At 43.2% G+C, this 25396-nt stretch overlaps 1 protein-coding gene across 1 annotated transcript; it reads right to left on the bottom strand.

Moving 5' to 3' along the window:
• Nucleotides 1–1347: 1347 nt before the first annotated feature.
• Nucleotides 1348–25396, bottom strand: PLAAT5 (phospholipase A and acyltransferase 5). Its single transcript, XM_030833094.2, is given in 8 exon segments — nt 1348–1623; nt 3701–3958; nt 5890–5981; nt 5984–6002; nt 23025–23124; nt 24397–24490; nt 25048–25221; nt 25224–25396. Coding segments are annotated over 8 exon segments (906 nt in total). The 5' UTR covers nt 25300–25396; the 3' UTR covers nt 1348–1530.

Raw genomic sequence — 25396 nt, 5'->3', positions numbered from 1 at the left:
CTAACCTATGACTGAGTTAATTCAAAGCTAAAATTTATAAAGTATAAATTCCCGGCACTTGGGTTCTCCTCCAAAGGAAGATTCCAACCTAGACCGTATCATGAATAAAGAGACTGAGGGAGGGGTATTGGGAACTCCAGTGATCTTGTGGGGTGGGGAGGAGGTGATTACGGGAACTAGGGACAATGGTTTTATCCTAGTCGTGATTCACAGAAACGGGGGCGAGCTCCACCTACCAGCACCTGTAACTGCTGTGCAAAGCAGAGAGAGGGGCCGCTCGGGACGAGCAGAGGGAAGACAATCAAAGAGACACACCCAGACTCCAGCATCTAGGAAACAGAGAGAGGCAGTCAAGCTTGGACTGCTAAGAACAGAACAGAGCGGGGGAAACTGAAGAGTTTCCCTGCAGGTCTGTTTCCTCCAAACAGGAGAAAGACTCTAGAAGATCCTAACAGATCTTACGTAAGATGCTCGGGGGTTCCATCCTGCCCTCTTCACGTTCCTCATGTTTCCCCAGGGCATTTCGAGAGCCCTTCTCTGGCTTTCTAGGGTGGCTTCAGCTCTCAGCTGGCACTAACGATCTCCAGCCATCATCATAGATCTTCCATCATGTCCACATTGTTCAAAGCACAAAAACCACTCCTTTCTCTCCCTCATTCACACCGAAGTCCATTGATTAAGTTATTTTAAGTATTCCTCTGAAATCGGTGAAGATAGAAACTTCTAATTTTCCGGTGCTTATGAGACAGAAAAGCAAGATAAATGCTCTCGTTGATTAAACTTTAAGTTGGGAGGTTTTTTAGACAATAAAGAATAAAGCTATGGATAAACACCAAGGTCCTACTGTATAGCACAGGGAACTATATTCAATATCCTGTGATAAACCATAATGAAAAGAATATGAAAAAGAATGTACGTGTGTATGTATAAGAGTCACTTTGCTGTACAGCAGTATTTAACGCAACACTGTAACTCAACTTTACTTCAATAAAAAAAAATAAAAGTCATGTATAATTTTTAAAAGAAAATATTTCTTGGGAGAGGTGTTCCTAGATCAAGGCACAGGTGGCCCTGAGCAGCGTTACAGGTTTCCTAAAAGGCCTCCTCCCCTGAATCGCACTGTGGGTCTGAAAGGGCAATAAAACGACCTTCTGCAAAGAGTTCTTCATTCCTGGGAACGTTCGGCAGAGATTTCCAGGATGTTTCAAGCGCCACAGACTAGGTTCAGCCTAAAAAGTAAGTAAGGCTCCTTCCTCCAAAGAGAGTAAGATGAAGTATGTGACATGCCTAGCACAGTGCCTGGCACCTAATAGATGCAGAATAAATATTAGGTTCTTCCCACCCTGAGAGGCCAGGGGTCGATGAGCACATATATTGGATGTATTTCTGGCGGGGTAATTGGGTACATTCTAGATTCTTCCAGAAACTCACAATTTTCTCACACGGGGCGGTGGGGAGAGCGAGGCAGGGGAGGGAAGGAGGCACGTTCTCTCTGCCGACGTCAGTAGCTCTTCCTCTTCTTCAGAGGCTTCAGGCCATTGCTGCTTTGGGCCTTAGGCTGTCCACCACGGCTGAAGGCACCGCCCCTGGAGCCTTGGCTCCCTCTGTCAGCATGTGCTCTACCTGCAAAGCTGACCAGTTCATAGGACCCTCCGTGAGGCTCCTAGGCTCGCACCCTGCCCCACCCCTACCTCACCACACCCCGTCAGGAGCTGGCCTGCCTAAGAAGCAGCCACCCTCGATTCCCAAAGACCCTAGAGCTGCAAGAGACCTGAAGAAGCCAGGACGGCCTGAGGTGCACATCAGAGGCGGGAGCGAGCCCTTTCCCCAGGAGGCATCCAGGGCCCCTGGTCCCCTTCCTCCCCCCGAGAGCCATTCAGCCCACGGTCTGCCACTAGCACGGGGCTCAGAGGAGCACAGCCACTGAGTCCCTTATTCTACACACAGGGAACCTGAGAGCCAGGGAGGGGCGCTCACTTGGACAAAGTGACACAGTGAACGGCATCCGCACTTAGATCTGGGCTCGGGTCTCATGCACGCCAGGCCCAGGCTCCTCAGCAGGACCTCCTATAACCCCCTTGCGCCCTGGGGTCTTCTTTCCATGCACAGATGCTCAGGAGACAGGAGATCCCTCATACCAGAGCCCACCAGGCCCGAGCACTAGTACAAGGTCTCACAAGCATGGAATGGCTGGGAGAAGAGGCAGAGCAGGAAGGAAGAAGATGCAGAGAGTGGGGGGGGGGAGGGCGAGTGGGCGGGGCTGCTAACCCTCGCTGAGAAACGGGAGAGGGACAGTAGAGAGACCAGCACTGGGATTCGAGCCCCATAGGTCAAGAGAACACAGGTAACATAGAAAAGAAAATGGGAAAATTATGTTCCACCTTTCAATCTTGATCCTTCTAATCTATTAAAAAGGCAACAGTACACACTTCCTCCTCTCATCTCATGGGGTTTTAGTAAGGTCCAAATAGTAACAAGAGCAGCTCAAATTGTCACAGGTATTTAGGCTTCCAAAGCTTTTTCACACATAGCGTACCACGTTTAATTTATCACCATCCTATACGTGGGGGAAGCGGGCGAGGGGGGGAAGGATGACAGACCCAAGTACACACAAGCCAGGCAGGGAATGTGGGTGAAGCTGGTAGGTGACATACCGATGCCCCACGCCCCTTCTGAAGGGGGAGCTCCTACTCGGCCCTGTAGAGTGTTAGCAAGCTGGAACGAGGGCCCAGTGGCCTGATCAAGAGTCTGTCCTACAGAGTGAAGTAAGTCAGAAAGAAAAAGACAAACACCGTATGCTAACACATATCTATGGAATTTAAGAAAAAAAAAATGTCATGAAGAACCTAGGGTAAGACAGGAATAAAGACACAGACCTACTGGAGAACGGACTTGAGGTTATGGGGAGGGGGAAGGGTGAGCTGTGACAAAGCGAGAGAGAGGCATGGACATATATACACTACCAAACGTAAGGTAGATGGCTAGTGGGAAGCAGCCGCATAGCACAGAGATATCAGCTCGGTGCTTTGTGACCGCCTGGAGGGGTGGGATAGGGAAGGTGGGAGGGAGGGAGACGCAAGAGGGAAGAGATATGGGAACATATGTATATGTATAACTGATTCACTTTGTTATAAAGCAGAAACTAACACACCATTGTAAAGCAATTATACTCCAATAAAGATGTTAAAAAATAAAATTAAATTAAAAAATAGGTTGTCCAAGAGAGGCTGGGAATCCAGATCTTTTTATATAAAATTTCTATATTCTTAAATGTTTGCAAGTCATTCAAATTAAGAAAAAAAAAATACTAGTCATCCAAGCTAAACATATCTGTGGGCCAGATGTGGCCCGCGGGCTGCTGGTTTGCAACTTTAGCTCTGAGTATCTACCGCAGTTTTTCCCCTTTTTGTAAAGGAAGAAAACAGTTTCAGAAATAAGATGATTTGGCCGAGGAGAGCATGCCAGTTTAAGTGGCCGAGGAGGGATTCCACCTGGTGGTCTTACTATGCAGCCCAGTGCCCCCTCTACTCCTCCATGCGCCAGTAGAGGTGAAAACACCTCCTGAGCCATCCTGGAGCAACGGAAGGCCCCACAAGCCCAACAAATAATAATGAAAACACCGATCACCAGTTGGACCCCTGATGCAGCAACAGCCCCAAGACCCCGGGTCAGAGCCAGGCGGGGGCAGGGGGTGCCACACCTGCTGGCTCCTGGGCACGCCGTACCTCAGGTCGTTGACAAAGCGCTTGCAGTTCCCGTCGATCAGGCTGTACTGCACTATCTTGCTGGTCATCTTTTTCGTCTGCTGGATGACCTTGTCCACGGGCAGGGGCAGGTATGTCCCATCCAGCTCGTTGTTGACCTTCCAGGAGCAGCCATGCAGCACGTCCTCCAGACAACTGTATTTCACCACCGCCCGGTTGCTGAAGACGGACGTGATGCTGCTGGCCTCAAATTCCTCACCTAGAGGCCAAAGACAAGCCAAAGTTGGAAGCTGCAAGGGGCAGTGGGGCAGAGCACCGGCTCACTCCAGCCGCTGGATCAGTGGCTCCTCTTGGGGTCCTGGTTTCACCGTCTCTAAAAGGCACAGCAGAGGATGGGAAGTTGGACTAAATGAACCGCAAAGGGCCAGCTTTCCGCACTCCCCACTTTCAACCACCACTCTCAATCTCTTTCTCATCAAGCTCCGGGGGTACCTCATGGTGTAGGCCCAGACTCCACTCCGTGTACAGACCTGATCAAGTCCTAGGACTGGGGTCTTGCTTTCCTAACCAGACTCCAGCAATCTTCACAAACATGTGACGAATACCCTTACAGGTAAGAGTCAGCTCCTGGACAAGGGGCTGTCATGCGGTTCCAGGATAGGCCTCCCTCTGCCACCATGCAGACCCGCTCCAACCCGCTTCCACCCAGAGGCACTCTGCCTTTCCCTCTGCTCAAGTATCAGGATTCTCACTGAGTGTTTGTTTGAAAACAGGGTTCCACAGCTTGGAAAAACAGAAACGTCTGAAAACTGCTGTATTATCATATTCAGTCCTTAGAGGAGAGAGAGCTCCAGAGAAGGTCTGGAAGCTGCCCAAGGCCAGGTGGGTGGTAATTTAATATCAGGACTGTTTTTCTGCTACAACCATATGGACAGGCAAACGTGGGAACCCTCCCCCTCTGTAAGTTGTCTGAGTGCAAGAAATGTCCCTTGTTCCTTTCTGAAGTATTTGAGGACTATCTGCTGATTTTGCAAAAGCTGGCAGTAGGCAATTCGGCTCTCAGGAACAAAGATGGCAGAATTCATTTTTGAAGGAAGATCTGATGGGGGGCGGTGGTGACAAAACTGTCAACTTGTACAACTCTTTGGTTACACAAGAGGAAGGCTCCTGGACTTAGTCTGGAAAGGAGAGGTGAAGACGAATGCGATGTGGAGCGATTTTTCATTCTTCGTGTAGGCATCCAGGCAGGAAGGGGGACGGGTGTGGGTGGATGGGGTGGGGAAGCAAAGCGAGGGGAGAGGGACTCTGCTCTGCAGGAAGGTCTCAGCCAGGTGAGGGGCGGGGCCAACCGAGGGGGACAGGAGACAAGGATGAGAGCTGTGAACAAGGTGCGGCCACAGGCATTTGGCACCAGAGCCCTTCTGTAATCTAATCTTGAACGGGCAGTACTTGCACAGGAGGCAAAATCCCCAAAGCATCAAAGATTACCCAGAGGAGCCCCTGCCTCCCCTTCTCCCAGCTCCCCCATCTCCTGAGGCCACCACGTGACCAATGGTTCTGGATGTCCAGTTTTAAGCTGTTTCACATTCTGTGCTGTAATCTTCCACTATCACCACTTCTGCCCCCATCGAATCTCCACCAAAATTTAATGAGTCACCCGTTTAATCTCAGCCCTGTGTTAATGCTGCAATGAAAGGAGAACGATGCCCACACTGGGGGTGGAGCAGCCTGGCATGGGTTGGAAAAGCAGGGAGACAAGGTGAGGATGGAGGTGCCAGAGGTGACCAGGAAGCCAGATGGATGCAGCATTTGGGGCAATAGGAAGCAAGTGACAATCAGAACGCGTAAGCATCTGCACCCCTCCCAGGGGACCCTCAGAAGGATACTGAACTGCTGTCATTACCAAATGGAGGCTCTGGTTCTTACGCTTCTATTTTAAAAGAAAGAGTGGTCTAGGTGGTCAGGGAACTTAGGAATGATCTTTATACTTTTATCTGTCGTAGGGCTGGACACTCAGTGGTTTTTGGTGGACAGAGACCAAGCTCTATCACACAGTAAATTAAGGTCCAGTCGTGCCTTGGGTGTTCTGTTGCTAAAGTAAGGCAGCAGCTGAGGAACACAGTAATTAGCTGTCCTTCTTTTTACTTTGCTAACTTCAATATCAATATTTCAATAGAGTATTCACTCTGACTTGTGGGAGCAGGTGGACCACACAGTCATCTTCCACATAGACGGCCCAGTGCTCGTAGCCAACCCGGAAAATCTCAATCAGGTCTCAGGTCTGGGTCTTGGTTTACCCTATGACGGAAATGGAATGGAATGGAATGGAATGAAATGAAATAAAATAAAATAAAGCAGACTTCACATGCCCAAGGAAGTCCAGAGTCCTCCTTGTTTGGGGATCAGCTACAGCTCAGCCTGAAGACACTGCCTTTCATCACTTTACAGAAACCCAGGCTGCAAAAAGCTCTCTTCACACAAATGGCCGAGGGACCCGCCCACTCCTGCTACACCCTCGTTATTAAAGCCACCGAGGCTGACAGTCCCAGCTCCAAACGCACAGCTCCGTCTGCATACATGCCCTGTGATAAGCGAAGGAGCTCCTGTAAGCATTTCTCCTTGAAACTCAGCACCATGCGAGCTTTCTCAATAGAGGGCGCTAGAGAGACACTGCAAGAGGAAAAGGTTCTCCTGCAGGTTCTGGCTTTGGGCTGGGGAGTTACACCAAACTGCCATTCTTGGGATAAATCTCACCTAGTAATGATGTATAATCCTTTTTATATGTTGCTGAATTCAGTTTGCTACTATTTTGTTGAGGACTTTCACATCTACATTCATAAGGGATATTAGTCTGTAGTTCTTTTCTTTGCCTGACTTTAGTATCAGGGTAACATTGACCTCAGAATGAGTTGGGAAGCATTCCCTCCTCTATTTTTAGAGTTTGTGAGGGACTGGTAATTGGTAATTCTTCTTCTTCAAATGTATGGTGAAGCCCTCTGGGCCTGAATTTTTCCTTGTGAAAAGATTTTTATTTACTAATTCAATTTACCTGTTATAGGTCTGTTCAGATTTTCTAGTTATTCCTGAGCCAGTTTTGTAATCTGTGTCTTTCTAAGAGTTTGTTCATTTCATGTAAGTTTTCTAATTTGTTAGCATAAAGTTATTCATAGTATTCCTTTATTATCCTTTTAATTTCTGTAAGACTGGTAGTAAACCACCTCTTCCATTCTTGATTTTGGTAACTTGAGTTTTCTTTTTCTTGGGCAATGAACATAGCCAAGGTTTTGTCGATTTTATTTATCTTCTCAGAGAACCAACATATGGCCTCACTGATTTTCTCCATTTATTTCCGTTTTCTATTTCATTGATTTCTGCTCCAATACTTATTATTTCCTTCCTTCTGCTTGCTTTGGGTTTAGTTTGCTTTCCTTTTTCCAGTTTACTGAGCTAGGAATTTGGATTATTGATTTGAAATCTTCCTTTTTTTTTTAAAGATTTTTTTGATGTGGACCATTTTTAAAGTCTTTATTGAATTTGTTACAATATTGCTTCTGTTTATTATGTTTTGGTTTTTTGGCCACGACGCATGTGGGATACTAGCTCCCCGACCAAGGATCGAACCCACACCAGCCCATATTAAATTTTATTCTAAGCACTGCTTTAACTGCATCTCATAAAACTTGATATGCTGTTTTCATTTGCATTCAACTCAAAATATCTTCCAATTTCTCTATTTTTTCTTTTACCCATGGGTTATTTAGAAGTATGTTTTTTAATTTCCAAATACTTGTAGATTTCCCAAATTTCATTCTGTTATTAATTTCTAATTTAATTTCATGTGAACAAAGAAATATTTTATATTATTTCAATCCCTTTAAATTTGCTGAGACTTGCTTTATGGCCTAGAATATGGCCTATCCTGGGGAACATTCATATCTGCTTATGAAGAATATGTATTCTGCTATTGTTGAGTGGACTATTCTGTAAACGTCAGTTAGGTCAAGTTGGTTAATATCATCGTTCAAATCTTCTATATGCTCACTGATTTTCTGTCACATTGTTCTATCCAGCATTGACAGTGTAGTATTTAAAACCCCCAACTATTATTTCTGAATTGTCTATTTCTCTCTTCAATTCTATCAACTTTTGCTTCATGAATCTGGGGATTATGTTGTTAAATGTGTGTGTTTATAACTGTTATATCTTCATGATGAATTAACGTTTTATCACTGCAAACAGTTTCTCTTTTTTCCTAGTAATACTTCTTCCCTTAAAGTCTATTTTTTCTGGTATTAGTGTAACCACTCCAGCTGTGGTTCTGCTTGCGTCTTTTTACATCCTTTTACTTCCAACCTATTTATGACCTTGAATCTAAACTATGCCTCTTGTAGGTGGCATATAACTGGATCTTGTATTATCAAGTCAGATGATCTCTGCCTTTTCTGGACTGTTTAATTGAGTCACATTTCTCCCTGTGGATTGGATTTCTCCCTGTCCCTTTCAGCCTCCCTCCCTTGTGCTATTATTGTCATATTTATTACATCTTGGCATGTTAAAAGGCCAATAATAAAATTTTATAATTACTGTTTAATTCGATTGTCTTTTTAATTAGGATAAAAGCTAAAATATATATTTATACTCTTTGATAATAATAACCAATGTAATTACCTTTATGGGTGCTTTTTTTCTTTTCCTTTTTGCCACACCGCATGGCTTGTAGGAGCTTAGTTGCCTGACCAGGGATTGAACCTGGGCCCTAAGCAGTGACAGAGCAGAGTCTTAACCACTGGACCACCAGGAATCTCCCATGCTTTGTATTCTTTCATGTGGATTAGTTACTATCTGGTGTGACTTCCTTTCAGCCTGAAGAATTTTCTTTGCTATTCCCTTTAAGGCAGTCTTCACTTATCTGAGACTACCTTTATTCTACCTTCTTCTTTTTTTTTTTTTTTTGTGGTACGTGGGCCTCTCACTGTTGTGGTCCCTCCCATTGTGGAGCACAGGCTCCAGACGCGCAGGCTCAGCGGCCATGGCTCACGGGCCCAGCTGCTCTGCGGCATGTGGGATCCTCCCGGACCGGGGCACGAACCCGCGTCCCCTGCATCGGCAGGTGGACTCTCAACCACTGCGCCACCAGGGAGGCCCCTACTTTCATTTTTGAAAGACAGTTTACTGGATATAGGATTTTTGGTTGACATTTTTTCTTTTGGAACTTTTCAAATGCCATTCCACTGCTTTCTGGCCTCCGTCGTTTCTGATGAAAAGCCAGCTATCAATTTTATTGTGGTTCCCTTGTACATGATGAGTCTTTCTTTCTCTTGCTGCTTTCAAGATTTTCTCTTTGTGTTTGGCTTTCAGCCGTTTGGATTCTGATTCCCCCCCAGGGCTGGTGGTTGCCATTGTCTGTCTGTTTGTTTAGAGGTTTGCCTGGATTGGTTCTGTGATGTCTGTTTCCCTCAGAGCAACCACTGGTGTATCTGCTTCAGTTTTGTTTGTTTGTTTGTTTTTTCTTGCTCTTATTTTCAAGCCTGGCATAAAAATAATGGTCAGCCAGTGACTGGGCAGAGGTTAAGCCACATCTTGGGCCAATAAGGCATCACTCCTTTCCTACGGAGCTCGGTGTGGTTTGGAGAATTCATTCAGGTTCTCAAGTTTAGAAGTCTGTCCCAGCTGTTACTTTCTGCATTCACAAGGCCTCGTGTTCCTCCAGGAGCTAGAGACTCACGCAGGCCCCTCTGTTCTCTCCCAAATGTGTGTGCAGCCTTGTGCACCCCTTAGAGAACAGCAGCTTTTCTAGACCGTCTTCAGCTGTCTCATTACCTGGGTTTCCGTATTAAAGGTCTGGCTGGTCTGTTAGTCCATCATTTGTCCCAACCAGTATTGCAACCTCAGGCTAGGCCTTCCATGATGTTTGTCACTGAGATAACTATTGTTTTCCACAACATCTCTGGGCGTGGAATTTTCCAACAAATAAAGTTGCCCTCTGCTGCCACTGCCAGTCCTCCTGGCAGGTCCCACCCACCCAGGTAACAACTTCCCCACCACAGAGCTGGGGGAGGTGGGGGACTTACTAAGACACTACAGCTCTCCATTGTTCTGAGATTCCAAGATTCAGTAGGCTTTCTTAATTCAACACTTATCAATTTGTTGTATGCCTTTGGTCAAATTCCAGAGTCTTTAAATGGTTGTCTTTGATGGTTCTGTCCAGCTTTATTTTTGCTGTTTGGGGATATTTTTCTGAGATGCTCAGTTAGCCACTCCAGATGTCCTGCCCACTTGACGGAATGAATTTTTATGGGCAAAAAGCAGACCATCTACTCAGTGATATTACATGGAAGGAATTGAGGCCAAGAAAGGGAGTGGATTTTAGAATTTTTATGGGCAAAAATCAGGCCAAGAAAGATGAAGTGCTTCGTCCAAGGTCCTAGGCAAGTCAGTGGCAGAGCTAGGACCAGAACTGGGGTCCTGGACCAAACCAACTCCTTCTGCCTTAAAGAGAAAATACGGTGGCAACTGAGCTCCCACTAGAGGGCGCTCCAAACTAGCCTTCTCATCTGGAAAGCAGAATCACTATCCTTGCTGTTTTTTCCTCAAATTATCTGCCAGTAAGAAGACAGCACAATTCATTGTGATGCTAGTCTAAGCAAAAAAAACAAAAAAACAAAAAAAAAAAAACAAAAGAAATCCACGTGCTGGTCATCAAGGATATTGAACAAGCTTTGTGGTACAGGAAACAAAAAATTCTGGGGTTGAGGGGAGTGGATTTTAGAATTTTAAGTTTTCTTTTGTTCCTTAATACTCTCCACCTGCAATATTGCCTCTGGATAGGGGTAGTCAGGTGGAAACTTGAATGGGATTCACAACAGACTTAACAGTCACCTAGAGTTACCTGCTCTCTTGCTGAAGTTTCTCCCTCTATAAATTGATGGTATTGAGCTTTGAGTCTCAACCTTGGCTGCACACGGAAATCACCTGCAGAGCTTTTAAAAATTAAGATTGATGTGGAGTATGGCCTGGGAACCAGAATTTTAAGAGCTCCCCGGGTGACTCTAATGGCAGCCAAGGTTGTAGCCATATTGGGAGCTTTTCCAAGGTCCCATCCTTCCTTTTTCCTTAACTTTAGCCTGTCCCCAGCATTTCATGAACCTTAGGGAACCTGTCTATATCCTCCAGGGCGAACTCCACTCCCAGCTGATGCTCCAATCTTCAAATCCAGATTAAGGTTTCCCTGCCCCTTTTTCTCTCTTTGGAATAAGATATGACTTTGAAATCTTCCATCCATCTGCTATTTATTTCCTTTGCACAAGCTGGCAACCCAGCTCTGGCCCTTCTCCCAGAAATAGGCACCTGGTTGGAAAAACCAGTCTTTCATAAGGCCGCTGGATGATAACAGTTTCTGAAAGTCTTATAACTATGACAGGGGTGGTGCAGGGAAGTGGGTGGAGGGCTCGTTCCTGCCTGCAGCATGTGGCAGGGAGGCAGGAACAAAACCACAAAGACAGAGCTTTATTTTGAACTCCTGGGAGTAAAAATGTAAAGTCCCTAGCTGTTTCTGAAACACACTGATTCTTGGGTCAGTTCCTGACCAGGCACTGGAGCAGATGTGGGAAGCTGGGAGCAGAAGAAAATCATCATGATACAGGTATTAGGAATTTCACTTTCAGCTCTGATCCTAACCCAGATGATACCTCAGAAATAAAACCTGAAGCCTCAGACACAGACATGACACCAAGCAGAGAATTCGAGTTACAACGGTAGGCAGAGAAAAGCCAGCTCTACCATCCACCAGTCCCACCCATCAGGAAACTTCCACAAGCCTCTTAGATAGCCTCATCCACCAGAGGGCAGACAGCAGAAGCAAGAACTACAATCCTGCAGCCTGTGGAACAAAAACCACATTCACAGAAAGATGGACAAAATGAAAAGGCAGAGGGCTATGTACCAGATGAAGGAACAAGATAATACCCCAGAAAAACAACTAAATGAAATGGAGATAGGCAACCTTCCAGAAAAAGAATTCAGAGTAATGATAGTGAAGATGATCCAGGACCTCGGAAAAACAATGGAGGCAAAGGTAGAGAAGATGCAAGACACATTTAACAAAGACCTAGAAGAATTAAAGAACAAACACCTACAAGAACTAAAGAACAAACACCTAGAAGAATTAAAGAACAAACAAACAGAGATGAACAGTACAATAACTGAAATGAAAAATGCACCAGAAGGAATCAATTGCAGAATAACTGAGGCAGAACAACAGATAAGTGACCTGGAAGACAGAATGGTGGAATTCACTGCTGCAGAACAGAATAAAGAAAAAAGAATGAAAAGAAATGAAGACAGCCTAAGAGACCTCTGGGACAACATTAAACGCAACAACATTCACATTACAGGGGTCCTAAAAGGAGGAGAGAGAAAGGACCCCGAGAAAATATTTGAAGAGGTTATAGTCGAAAACTTCCCTAACATGGGAAAGGAAATAGCCATCCAAGTCCAGGAAGCGCAGAGAGTCCCAGGCAGGATAAACCCAAGGAGAAACACTCCGAGACACATAGTAATCAAATTGACAAAAATTAAAGACAAAGAAAAATTATTGAAAGCAGCAAGGGAAAAACGACAAATAACATACAAGGGAACTCCCATAAGGTTAACAGCTGATTTCTCAGCAGAAACTCTACAAGCCAGAAGGGAGTGACATGATATACTTAAAGTGATGAAAGGGAAGAACCTACAACCAAGATTACTCTACCCAGCAAGGATCTCATTCAAATTCGATGGAGAAATCAAAAGCTTTACAGACAAGCAAAAGCTAAGAGAATTCAGCACCACCAAACCAGCTCTACAACAAATGCTAAAGGAACTTCTCTAAGTGGGAAACACAAGAGAAGAAAAGGACCTACAAAAACAAACCAAACAAAGATTGGTTTTGACATGTATACACTGATGTGTATAAAATGGATGACTAATAAGAAAAGAAAGAAAGAAAGAAAAAAAAGGTATAGGGAAGATAATCGTAAAAGATTTGGAAAAATTGTAAATACTTAAAAGATATCTGGGGCTTCCCTGGTGGCGCAGTGGTTGAGAGTCCGCCTGCCGATGCAGGGGACACGGGTTCGTGTCCCGGTCCAGGAAGATCCCACATGCGGTGGAGCGGCTGGGCCCGTGAGCCATGGCCGCTGAGCCTGCGCATCCGGAGCCTGTGCTCCGCAACGGGAGAGGCCACAGCAGTGAGAGGCCCGCGTACCGCAAAAAAAAAAAAAAAAGATATCTGCACTCAGACTGCTTTACAAGCATCTTCAAGCTTATGTACCATCTAAAAGAAATGGAAAATAGAAATCATAGAAGATACTTTTTGTACTTAAGCAAGATTCATACTCAAAGAAAAAGTTTTACCCCAAGTCAACAGATTAGCATATATATACATATAAATGTTCATTTGTAGGGGTTTTGTGTGTATGTATTTATTGAAATAAAATGTGCATATTTCTTTAAAAAAAAAAAAAGAATGGTAGGCAGCTACAAAGTCATAGAAAGAAGACAGGGTTTGTTGTTAGGAGACCTGGTTCAAATCCCAACTCTGCCACTCACTAGGTGTTCGACACATTCTCAGGAGAACTTCCGAGAGAGCAAAGATGTTGGTCTTTACAAAAGAACATTTTACAAATGTCGAAAGATTACTGTATGCCCCAATGGAGCGCCTCACTCCTAATTACTCTGTTATGAATCTGCCATGGTGAACTTTTTTCTAATCCCTTGCAGTGAATACGATGGTCTTATTCCCCCCAGAAATTCTCCCTTTATGTATTCAATCAACAAATATTTATCAAGCACCTACTAGTTTAAGCACTGGGAATACAGCAGTGAATAAGGCTGACAAAAGCTCTGCCCTCTTTTGGAAGGAGACAGACAGTCAATAAGCAAAATGACTATCTAATGTGATACATGCTATTAAGGCAATAAATGGGGTGATGTGATGGAAGGCTAAGACTACTCTAGTACCATATGTACTGAAGTGTAGCCATGGTAGATGGTCTGGATTCTTCTGGCAGCAGCCGTCTCATTTCTCTTCGGGTAACTTCTCCCTTCCTCCCCAGCCCTGTGATCCTCGTGGGGATGCCAATCATCGCACCCTTTCAACTCAGGCCAATCCGAGCCTTTCCCTTGGGATTTTTTTTTTTTTTAATGATTGAGGTATAACTGGCATGCAACATTATATTAGTTTCAGGTATCCAACATAATAATTTGATATTTGTATATATTGCAGAATGGTCACCACCACAATAAGTCTAGTTAACACCCATCACCATACATAGTTACAGAATTTGTTTTTCCTTGTGAAGAGAACTGTTAAGATTTAGTCTCTTAGCAACTCTCAAATATGCAATACAGCATTATTAATTATAGCCGCCACGCTGTACATCACAGCCTGTTCGTTTTTATAACTGAACATTTGTACCATTTGACCCCCTTCACCCATTTTGCCCACCTCCCACCCCCTGCCTCTGGCGACCACCAATCCGTTCTCTGTATCTATGAGCTCGGGGCGGGGGGGTTTGTTTGCTTGGTTGGTTGGTTGGGGTTTGTTTGTTTGTCTGTTTTCAGGATTTTTTGTGTTTAAAGCAAGGGAAGAGATGCTGTCTATTTCCTCTGGGGTTGCTAAGTGGGACCTCCCTTCTCTAAACCTCATGGAAGAAGCTGTTGATGTAGAGGAAAATTGAGGCCGTCGATCTGAAAGAAACCAAGGGGAGAGGTGGCCAGACAGACAGGATCCCCTGGCAGTGGCAGGGGCCCAGATCCTGGTTCCAGTCTCTAAAGAGCCCAGATCTGCCCAGGTTCCTACGGTGAGTCCTCCCTGACTCTAAGTTACCCTAGTAACCTTGCAATTTAAAAAATCTCTTCTTGACTTATACTAGCTAAAGCTGGTTTTCTATAATCCAACTGAAAGGGGAGTGGTGTGACATAGAGTGACTGTGGATACACTCTGGGCCCCAAGGGCAGGAGAGACCTCTATGAAGAGGTAAGATTTAGGCTGAGAAGGTAAAGCCACGAGGAAGAAAATTATGTGACCATCTGGAGGGTCGCTCCAGGCAGGGGCAGGACAAAGACTCTTGGGCAGGAGGGTTTAGTGTGGCTGAATATGAAGGGAGAGAAGGTCTGATGAGACTGTAGAAGAAGAAAAGGACCCCATCGTGGTGGAGGTGGAGGTCTTTCCGACACCAGTTATAGACAGGAGACCATGAGGGCAGACGAGTCCTTCAGGATACTGGTTGTGAAAGGGAGGAGGGGCACCAGGTGGGAAATGGACAGAAACAGGGGTCCAGGGAGGGCATTTTCAAGACAGGAAGGACGACAGCACATGAGTGCTGGTAGCGTGGCTCCAGCGGGAGGGAGATATTGAAGGCGGCAGAGAGAGAAGATTAATCAGCAGCAAAGGGTCCTGAAAAAAATGGGAGGGGCTGAGATCAAGAGCCCCCGAGGAGGAGCTGGCCTTCCCATAGAGAGGTCAGGGAGGGTCCTTCTGACCAGAAGACACGCACTGGTATGCTTGGGCTGCCATAACAAAATACCACATGCTGGGTGGCTTAAACAAGGGAAATTTATCTTCTCACAGTTCTGGAGGCTGGTGAATCCAAAGACCAAGGTGCCAGAAAGGCAGGTTTCACTCTGAGGCCTCTTCTCTTGGCTTGCAGGCAGCTGCCACCTCACTGCAAGCTCACATGACGACACATGGGAGATCTCAGTTCCCCAACCAGGGACTGAGCCCTGGCCACAACAATGAAAGCTCCTAATCCTAACCGCTAGACCACCAGGGAACTCCCAAGTGACTACTTCTTTGTGTGTGGCGAGAGAGAGCTAGCTCTCTGGTGTCCCTTCTTATAAGGGCACTAATCCTATCATGTTAGGGCCCCACCCTTATGATCCCATTTAACCTTAATTACTTCTTACTCCAAATAGAGTCATGCTGAAGATTAGGACTCCAACATATGAATGTGGTGGGGGGAGGGAGGGACCCACATACACTGAGTCCATAACAACATATGTGAGCTGGATTTGCAAAACCAGGAAAGAGAGTCTTGGCAACCCAGTGAGTGCAAAGGCTCTGAGAAAGGGAGGACTTGGGTTCATGAAATGTACAGAAAAGAGGCGGGGATGGTTGGTACAGGGTGATCAGGGGGAGGAGAGAGATACAAGATGAATCTGGAGATGATATACAGATCCAGACGATAGAAAGCAAAAAGGAGAGAATGTGGGCAGGGTGGGGGGGTGGACGTGTGTCCATGGTGAGCAATCTCTGAGGCCTCATTTGAGTAAAAGAGCTGGTGCTCCTCATGTGCTAGGACCTCAAGATGCATTTATCTTATCTGTCCTATCTTGGCATTAATTCACCCCTGTTACACAAAGCAGTAAGTCGTTCCATGTATTTTAAAGGGTATGTACATGTCTTGATGAGATCAGCAGAAATAGGAGTCAAATGATAGAGCCTCAAAATGGCATGAGGTTAGTGAAGGTGGAAAGTAAGCATGTCCGTCAAAGACCTACACATAGACCTCCATCAGGTTAAGATGAAAACAGAACAGCTTGAAGTGATACATCCCAGCAGGTTTTTGTCCTGACTCTCTGAAACAGGGGCAAGTGAATGAAACCATGTATTAATGTTACACAAAGTTTCATATGGGGAGCTGGTAATGATGTTGCTTGTCATTTTATAAGATAAATTCCTCTCTTCCTCCTATTACCCAAATAGTCCACAAGCACCTTGAGGCCAAGGACAAGACTAGCCTCCCAGATCTCTGCTGAGTAAAACACTGTAGAGAAGCAATGCTATACACTCCTTATTTCGCTATTAAGTAAAATCCTATTCATCTTGTATTACATTTTTGCCATTAACACTGAGTTCTACAGACCTGCTTTTGCTTATAACGTTATCAAAAGAAACTCCAGAGTGCTCACTTCGGCAGCCCATATACTAAAGAAACTCCAGAGCCTAACCTTAAAAAATGCAAGTCCTGGTGGCGCAGTGATTGGGGGTCCGCCTGCTGACGCAGGGGACGCGGGTTCGTGCCCTGGTCCAGGAGGATCCCGCATGCCGCCGAGCGGCTGGGCCTGTGAGCCATGGCCGCTGAGCCTGCGCGTCCGGAGCCTGTGTTCCACGGCGGGAGAGGCCACAGCAGTGAGAGGCCCGTGTACCGCAAAAAAAAAAAAAAATGCAAGTCCTTACAAATTTCCTTTTAAAAGGAATCTTCGCTTTGTGACCACCTAGAGCGGTGGGATATGGAGGGTGGGAGGGAGATGCAAGAGGGAGGAGATATGGGGATATATGTATATGTATAGCTAATTCACTTTGTTATAAAGCAGGAACTTACACACCATTGTAAAGCAATTATACCCCAATAAAGATGTTAAAAATAAATAAATAGGGGCTTCCCTGGTGGCGCAGTGGTTGAGAGTCCGCCTGCCGATGCAGGGGACGCGGGTTCGTGCCCCGGTCTGGGAGGATCCCACATGCCGCGGAGCGGCTGGGCTCGTGAGCCATGGCCGCTGAGCCTGCGCGTCCGGAGCCTGTGCTCCGCAGCGGGAGAGGCCACCACAGCAGTGAGAGGCCCGCGTACCGCCAAAAAAATAAATAAATAAATAAATAAATAAATAAATAAATAAATAAATAAAATTAAGTGTTTAAAGTGATGGCCACCCTGCAGCTGCAGAGATAGCTGTATCTTTCCACAGCATCAAGCTTGCTAAAGAATCTGACTTGACAAAGTATCAAATTGAAAACACAAGAGTATCGAGGTACTGTGCAATATGGAGGCTTCCTGAATATTCATTAACCGTCACCAACTTGTTCTGTTCTCTGTTAATATAAATCAGTCCTTAGAATATCATCTGAACAAAGTGGTGTTGAGACATTCTAGAAATTGTTGTAGTTCAAGGAGGAACTGAAATTCCTATTGGTGGTTGGGCTTGATAACTCACCGGCCTGGTAATAATGTTGGAATCTTGACGCCTCTATATTCCTAAACCATACAATTGAGACCAACTCAATTGGCGCCTTCCTCTCCTATCATAGAATGAGAAATAAAAACCTTTGACTGTAAGGATTTTTATTTTACTGAAGAGATTAAGAGTCTCACCACCGTTTGAACAAGTACAACGTAGCGAGTCATAGTAAGTCCAGCAGTAACTGATGGCCAAGCTCTCTAGCAGACCCTGAGTACCTCGGATCACATGACACTATAATCACTGCTAGAAGACACCTTCAAAACTTCGGATCTATCTACTCATGTTTTCTTATAATTTAAATTCTTTTAGAAGATAACTGTATATATCCAAGAGAACTGAAAGTGTGGACACAGGTCCACCCTTGTGCATGAATGTTCATAGCAGCATTATTCCTAACAACCAAAGGTGGACGCAACCCAAACGTCCATCAACAGATGAATGGCTAAACAAAATGTACTGATCGTATATCCATACAATGGAACACTACTGGCCAATAAAAATGAATGAAATACTGACACGGGCTACAACATGGATGGACCTTATAAACATTATGCTAAGTGAAAGGAGCCAGATACAAGAGATCACAGATTGTATGATTCCATTCACATGAAACGTCCAGAAGAGGCAAATACTTAGAGACAAAAATCAGGTTAGTGGTTTCCAGGGACTAGGGACAAGGGAAAATGAGGAGACTGCTAATGAGGTGGAGTTTCTTTTTAGGGGGATGAAAGCATTCTAAAATTAGACCATTATGATGGTTGCACAACTCTGTGAATATACTAAAAACCACCACACGGTACACTTTAAAAGGATAAATTTTAGGTATACGTGAATTGTATCTCAATAAGGTTGTCATTTTTTAAAAAGGTAACTGACAGCTTAAGCAAAAGTACAATAACAACAATGTATGTTGGGATTTATAACATATGTAGAAGCAAAATGGATGTTAATAATGCAGTGACGCCAGATATGGAGAAATGGAGCTACTGTAAGCTTCTTATACTATAAATAAAGCGGTACAGTATCACTCGAAGGCAGACCATAAGAAGTTAAAAATGTAGACTATAAAAACTAAAACAAGAATTAAAATTACAAAACACACGGAATTATAGTCAATAAACCACAAATGAAATAAAACTGAATCACAAAAAACAATCAAAAAGAAGTCGGGGAAAAAAAGGAGAAAGGAAACAAAAAAACAGATAGGACAAATAGGAAATAACAGATAGGACAAATACAGATAGGACAAATAGGGATGGCAGACTTAAATCTCAGCCTATTAATAGTCACATTAAAGTACATAGTCTAAACGTCCTAGTGAAAAGGTAGAGATTGTTGATTGGATAAAAAAATAAAACCCAACTCTATGCTGCCTACAAGAAACACATTTTAAATATAAATGCATAAATAGGTTAAAAGGAGAAGGAAGAAAATGACATACTATGCTAACACTAATTGAAAGAGCTGGAGTGACTATATTAATATCAGACAAAGTAGACTTCAAAGCAATGAATCTTTCTAGGAATAAAGAAGGTATTATTTGTAATAATAAAGGAATCAATTCATCAATAATGAATAACAATACTAAATGTTTACATATCTAATGATACGACCTTATGATTCATTAAAAACAAACTGATAAAACTACAAAGAGAAATAAACAAATCTACAGTTATAGTCAAAAATTTCAGTACTCCTCTATGTAATTAATAGAAAAATATAAACAGAAGACCTGAATAACACTATGAACCAACTTGACCTAATAGATATTTATAGACTACTCCATCCAACAATAGCAGAATACACGTTCTTCCCAGAAACTAACAATATTTACCAAGAAGGACCATATCTGGGGCTGTAAAACAAGTCTCGTTAAATTGAAATGGATTCAAGTCATACAAAATACATTCTCTGACCACAACAGAATAACTTAATAACCAAAAGATATCTTGGAAAATCTCCAAGCATTTGGAAACTAAATAACATTTTTCATAACCCACAGGAGATAAAAAGGTGGGGGGGGGAATTACTTTGAATTGAACAAAAATGAAAATACAACATGCCAAAATTTGTGGGACATCACAAAGCAGTGCTTAAGGGGAAGTTTATAGTAATAAATGCCTATAATAGATAAGAAGAAAAGTCTGAAATCAGTGTCCTCTACTTCCACCTTAAGACAGAAAAAGAAGTGCAAATTAAAACCAAAGTAAATAGAAAAAAGGAAATAATAAAAATCAGAACAGGATCAGAGATATAGAAAACAGAAAAACAACAGAAGAAAATCAATGAAATCAAGAGCTGGTTCTCTGAGAAAATCCATAAAATTGTTAAAACTCTAACCGAATTGATCAGGGAAAAAAAAGAGAAGATGCAAATTACCAATATCAGGAATGAGAGAGGTGACATCATTACATGTCCTACAGATACTAAATGGATAACAAGGGAAAATTATGAACAACTTTATGCCAATATATTTGACAAAGCTCACTCAAGAAGAAACAGATAATGTGAATATCCCAAAATATATGAAGGAAATTGATTTTGTAGTTAAAAATCCTTCAAACAAAGAAAACACCAGGCCCAGACAGCTTCACTGGTAAATTCTAACCAACATTAAAGGAAAAAATAATACCAATTCTTCACAAGAATTCTGTGGAGTAGGAATACTTCCAAACTCATTCTATGAGGCTTGCATTACCGTAATACCAAAACAGACAAATACAAGAAAATAAAATTTAACAAATTAATACCCTTTATGAATATAAATGCAAAAATTCAAAGCAAAATTTTGTAAATTGTATAAAACAATATATAAAAAGAATAATACATCATGGTCACATGTGTTTCCCCCCCCAGGATTTCTAGGTTGTTATAACATCTGAACACCAGCCAATATAATTCAAACTAAAAAAGAAAAATTATATGATCATCTCAATAGGTACAGAAAAAGCATTTGTTAAAATTCAATGTCTATTCCTGATTTTTTTTTCCAAAGAAACTCTCAACAAACTGGTAAAAGAAAGGAACTTTCTTAACCTAATAAAAGGCATCTATGAAAAACCTACAGCTTACATCATACTCAATGGTAAAGACTGAATGCTTTCCCTCTAAGTTAAGGAATTAGATAAAGATGTCTGCTCCCACCACTTCCATTAAGCATTGTACTGAAGGTTCTGGCTAGTATCAGTACAATTTAAGACAAAAATAAAGGCATCCAGCTAGGAAAGGAAAAAGTGAAACTGTCTTTAGAGGTGACATGATATGTAAAAAGTCTAATGGAATCGACCCCAAAAAAGTTACTCAAGTAAATAAGTCAGTAAATAAGGTTGAAGGATACAAGATAAGTATCCTTATCTAAGTACCCTGGCAAAAGTCAATTATATTTCCAATTACTAGCAATAAACAATCAGAAATTGACTTTTTTTTCACTTTAAATGTTCAAAATTGAAATTTAAAATTTTCTGAAATACCATTTCAATAGCATCAAAAAGTATGAAATACTTTCAAAAAGATGTGCAGGATCTGAAGCTGAAATTTACAAAACACTGCTGAGAGAAATTAAAGAAGACCTAAGTAAACAGAACACCTTGTTCATGAGTCAGGAGACAACATTGTGAAGACACCAATTCTCTTAAAATTTGATGTGATTCCAGGGAAAATCTCAGCAGGCGTTTTATAGAACTTAGGATAGCCAAAACTACTTTGAAGAAGAACAACAGAATCGGAGGGCTAACATTCTTGACTTCAAGAGTTATTACAAAGCTACAGTAATCAACATAGTGTGATGTTGGCCTTACAATAGGCAAATAGGATCAATGGAATAAAACAGCCCAGAAAGGGACCCACTAGTATGTGGATAACTGGTTTTTACAAGGTGCAAAGGCAACTCAGTGGGAAAAGGATAGTCGTTTCTAGAAATCATGCTGGAATAGCTTGATAGCCACGAAGAAAAAAAAATAAACGTCGATCTATACCTCATGCCATATACAAAAATCAACTCAAAATGTATCAAAGATGTAAAGGTAATGTGTAAAAACTAAAACTTTAAAATAGCTGGAAGAAAAGAGGAGAAAACCTTTGTGACCTTGGTTTAGGCAAAGATTTCTCAGATACAACACCAAAGGCACAATTCATAAAAGAAAAACTTATAAATTGGACCTCAACAGAGTTAAAATATTTTGTTCTTCAAAAGATACTGTTAAGAAAACAAAAACACAAACCACAGACTGAGAGAGAATATTGCAAGTGATGATGAACTCCATCTGTACTTGTATACAGAATTTCTGAAGAACTCTCAAAGAGATAAACCAAGAGAAAAGACAGGCAAAAGATTTGGATACTTCACCAAAGATTATATATAAATATAAGGAAAGCAAATAAACACATGCAAAGATTTTCAACATCATTAGTCATTAAGGGAATGCAAATTACAACAGCAATGAGATACCGACATACATATTGGGAGAGCTAAAGTTAAAGAGATTGACCAAACCAAATGCTGATGAGGACGAAGAGGAACTGGAACTCTCACATACTGCTGGTGGGAAGGTAAAATGGCACAACCACTTTGGAAAACAGTAAGTTAAACAAACATCTACCAAATGATTTAGCCACTATATTCCTACGTATTCACCCAAGAGAAAACATATGTCTATACAAAGATCTGTAAACAAATGTTCATAGCGGCTTTATTTGTAACAGCCAGAACTGGAAACAACCCAAATGCCCATCAACGGGTGAATGGATAGATAGGGGTCTATCCATACAATGAAATCCTGCTCAGTAATAACAAGGAATAAACTACTGATAACCTGCAACATGGATATAATTTGAAATAATTATGTGAAAGGAGGCAGACAAAAAAGAGCACATACAATATGATTCCATTTATATAAGTCTCTAGAAAACGCAAACGAACGCATAATGACAGAAAGTGCATCAGTTGTTGCCTGGGGATGGGAGTGGGAAGAGGGAGGGGTTTACAGAAGGGAACAAAGAAAGCTTTGGGAGTGATGGAGATGTTCGTTATCTTGATTGTGGTGATGGTTTCATGGGTGAATACATATGTCAAAACATATCCAAATGTATATTGCATATTCTGAATAGATGAAGTTTATTGTATGTCAGTTACACCTCAATAAAGCTCAATAATCAGCTCCGTAAAGCTGTTTTTAAAAAATGTTAAAGGCATAAGCAACATCCCAAATCAGTGTGCAATTCAACCTGCCACAGTATAAATAAAGTAAAAGACAATATTATGTAGGGAAGAAGTCGCCAGGAAGTTAAAGATATGCCTGGTCTGAGAATTCCCGAGATACCCACCTCTGCTGCCTGCTTTATCAACCTTCCCGCACTCCCAGGCTCCAGAGCTGAATTCCACTCTGCTCTCTTCTGGTTGGGTGTGGACTCCAAGGGTTTCTCCCTAAATGAATTTTGTGCACACACAAATTCACAATTATTGGAAATTCTGTATTACTTCAGATTTACGATTTTAAAATATCTTTTAGTTTTCAGATTATAGGAAACATTCCCCCCTCCCAAGCTTGTTTCTGTGATGCCATTTGCTGTCATACAAAATAATGGCTGTTTTTTGCTTTTCAGACAATTGTTTAAAATGCTAATGATAGCAATGAGTTGCTTTCAGGGGCTTTCCCCCCCTCCTCTGATAATCTTTTTTTTTTTTAAATATTTATCAAAGTGATACTTAGACATAGATTTTTAAAAAATGGTAACTGTACATAATGACTTATACGGAAATGCAACAGGCCTCTGCTCTTTCCCTTCCCCTCCCAGTCCTCCTGGCCAGAGGCAAGCCCCTGGAACTCTTGACCTGTTTCTTCCAATAATTAGCTCCATGTTTCTGAGAAATCTTGTTGACAACACTGTAACTGCAAGTAATGTGAAAGAAATCAGTATATTTTGTCCCTAGAAACAAAATGTTACAGGAGAGGACTGAAACTAAAGGTAGGAGTATGCTTTTGGGGTAGAAAAGTAGAGTGAAATATATGGGGGCCAAAAAGACCTGGGTTTGAATCCTGGCTCTGATATCTGCTATTCAACCTTGAGCTAGTAAACTAGTCTGTCTGAACCTCAGTTTGATTGTCTATAAAATAGAGATGCTAATATTTTTCTCGCAGAGTTGTCAAGAGGGTTAAATGAGAAAACATATGTACACATCTAATACATTACCAACCCCCAAATGGCATTTTCTTTACCTTCCCCAAATTTTAACTCTTCTCCAAAAGTACAGTATATGGGAGCGGGGGAGTGGGGGAACCCCTCATTTTCCATATTGCTCTTCTCCAAACTTTCAGCTCTCAGAATTTTAAACAGAAGCAACTATCATGTTTTTAATGAAAGCGAATTGCAGAAATTGGCAAGAAGGTTGCATCATTCATTAGTTACTGAGCCCAGCTGGCAAAATATCGTAAGCACTCTTGGAAAGCAATTCAGTTCTCAGGAGTCTGTAGAATGGCCTTGCGGCTAGAAACTGCTACAAGGTAGCCTCCCTCCACCAGGTCCCAGGACTGCCCTCTGGCTGTTATTACCAGGAGCACACTAGCCTTCGTTAGTGGTAGGCTGGTTCGCAAAACCAGCTCAGGATTTGTTTTACAAACTGTCATCAAAGTCGGTTCTTCAAAAGGCTTCTAACCACCCAAAGACCCAGTCCTTACATACGAAGAAAGAATCTTACCCCTGCCGGACGCTGCTTCTGCCCTGTTCTAACGTGCCCTGCTGTGGCTGCTTGGGTAAGAGCTGGACCAACTCTTGAGACCCCACAGATTCTTCTAATTCAAGGGGAAAAAAAATGTTATTGAATATTTAAACCACAACTGCCTTCTATAGGGCGTGAAACCCATGAAAGGAGGATTGGAGCGAGCACCTTGACAGCTATGCAGAGGTGGGAGCTCCAGTCTAGAACCAAGCCTGGCACCTGGTTAGCCCTCAATAAACTTTGGGATAAAGGGGGTTGTGAGACCATCCTGGAGAGGGCTCAGTTCCTCCGGGAAAGAGAGGCTTTGGAATTCCTGGGTACAGACTCGGGAAGAGGATGCCTCTATCCCAGAGGGCAGAATCCTCGGGGCCAAACGCAATGGCAGAAGCTTCTGCGGAGCCAGAGCTGTTATTATAACTCTACCTGCCCGGCAGCTACCCCGTCTGTCCCATTTCCACCCTAAATACAACAGGAAGGTAAATACTCGAGAGAGTCACTGGACGCCTGGCTCGCTTCGATTACATTAATAACCAACGATCATTCCAAAATATTCACTCATTTCGGTTAACAAGCATTTCGCACAATGAACAAATATCTACGAGAAGGAGAGTTGAAAGAAACCATGGTGACCTTTCTGGGGGTCCAACGGCCTGCTGGGGCCTGGAGAACGACCCCGGAAGGTTCCAGGCCCAGGCGTGGGGGCTTGGTGAGGAGGAGCCCCCCTCCCGCGGCGACCCGACTGGGGCCCAGGCGAAAGTCCAGGAGCAGGCTGGGTGTCATTCGTCCGTACACTCGCGGTTTCCGAGGCGGCCTGAGGCGGGGCCGGGGGAACATAGGGAGGAGGCGCCCGCACTCGCGCTCGGCGGCGGGGCTCAGGCCCATCCCGCTGCTGCCGCCCCGCCGGTCCCCGGGCCTCGCTGGGGGCGACTCGCCAGGCCAGTTCCCAGTCGGCGCGGCCCCGGGTCGGCAGAGCTGCGGG

Source organism: Globicephala melas, chromosome 8 (genome assembly GCF_963455315.2).
Source record: "Globicephala melas chromosome 8, mGloMel1.2, whole genome shotgun sequence".
Lineage (NCBI taxonomy): Eukaryota > Metazoa > Chordata > Mammalia > Artiodactyla > Delphinidae > Globicephala > Globicephala melas.
This window is presented reverse-complemented; position numbering and strand designations above follow the sequence as displayed.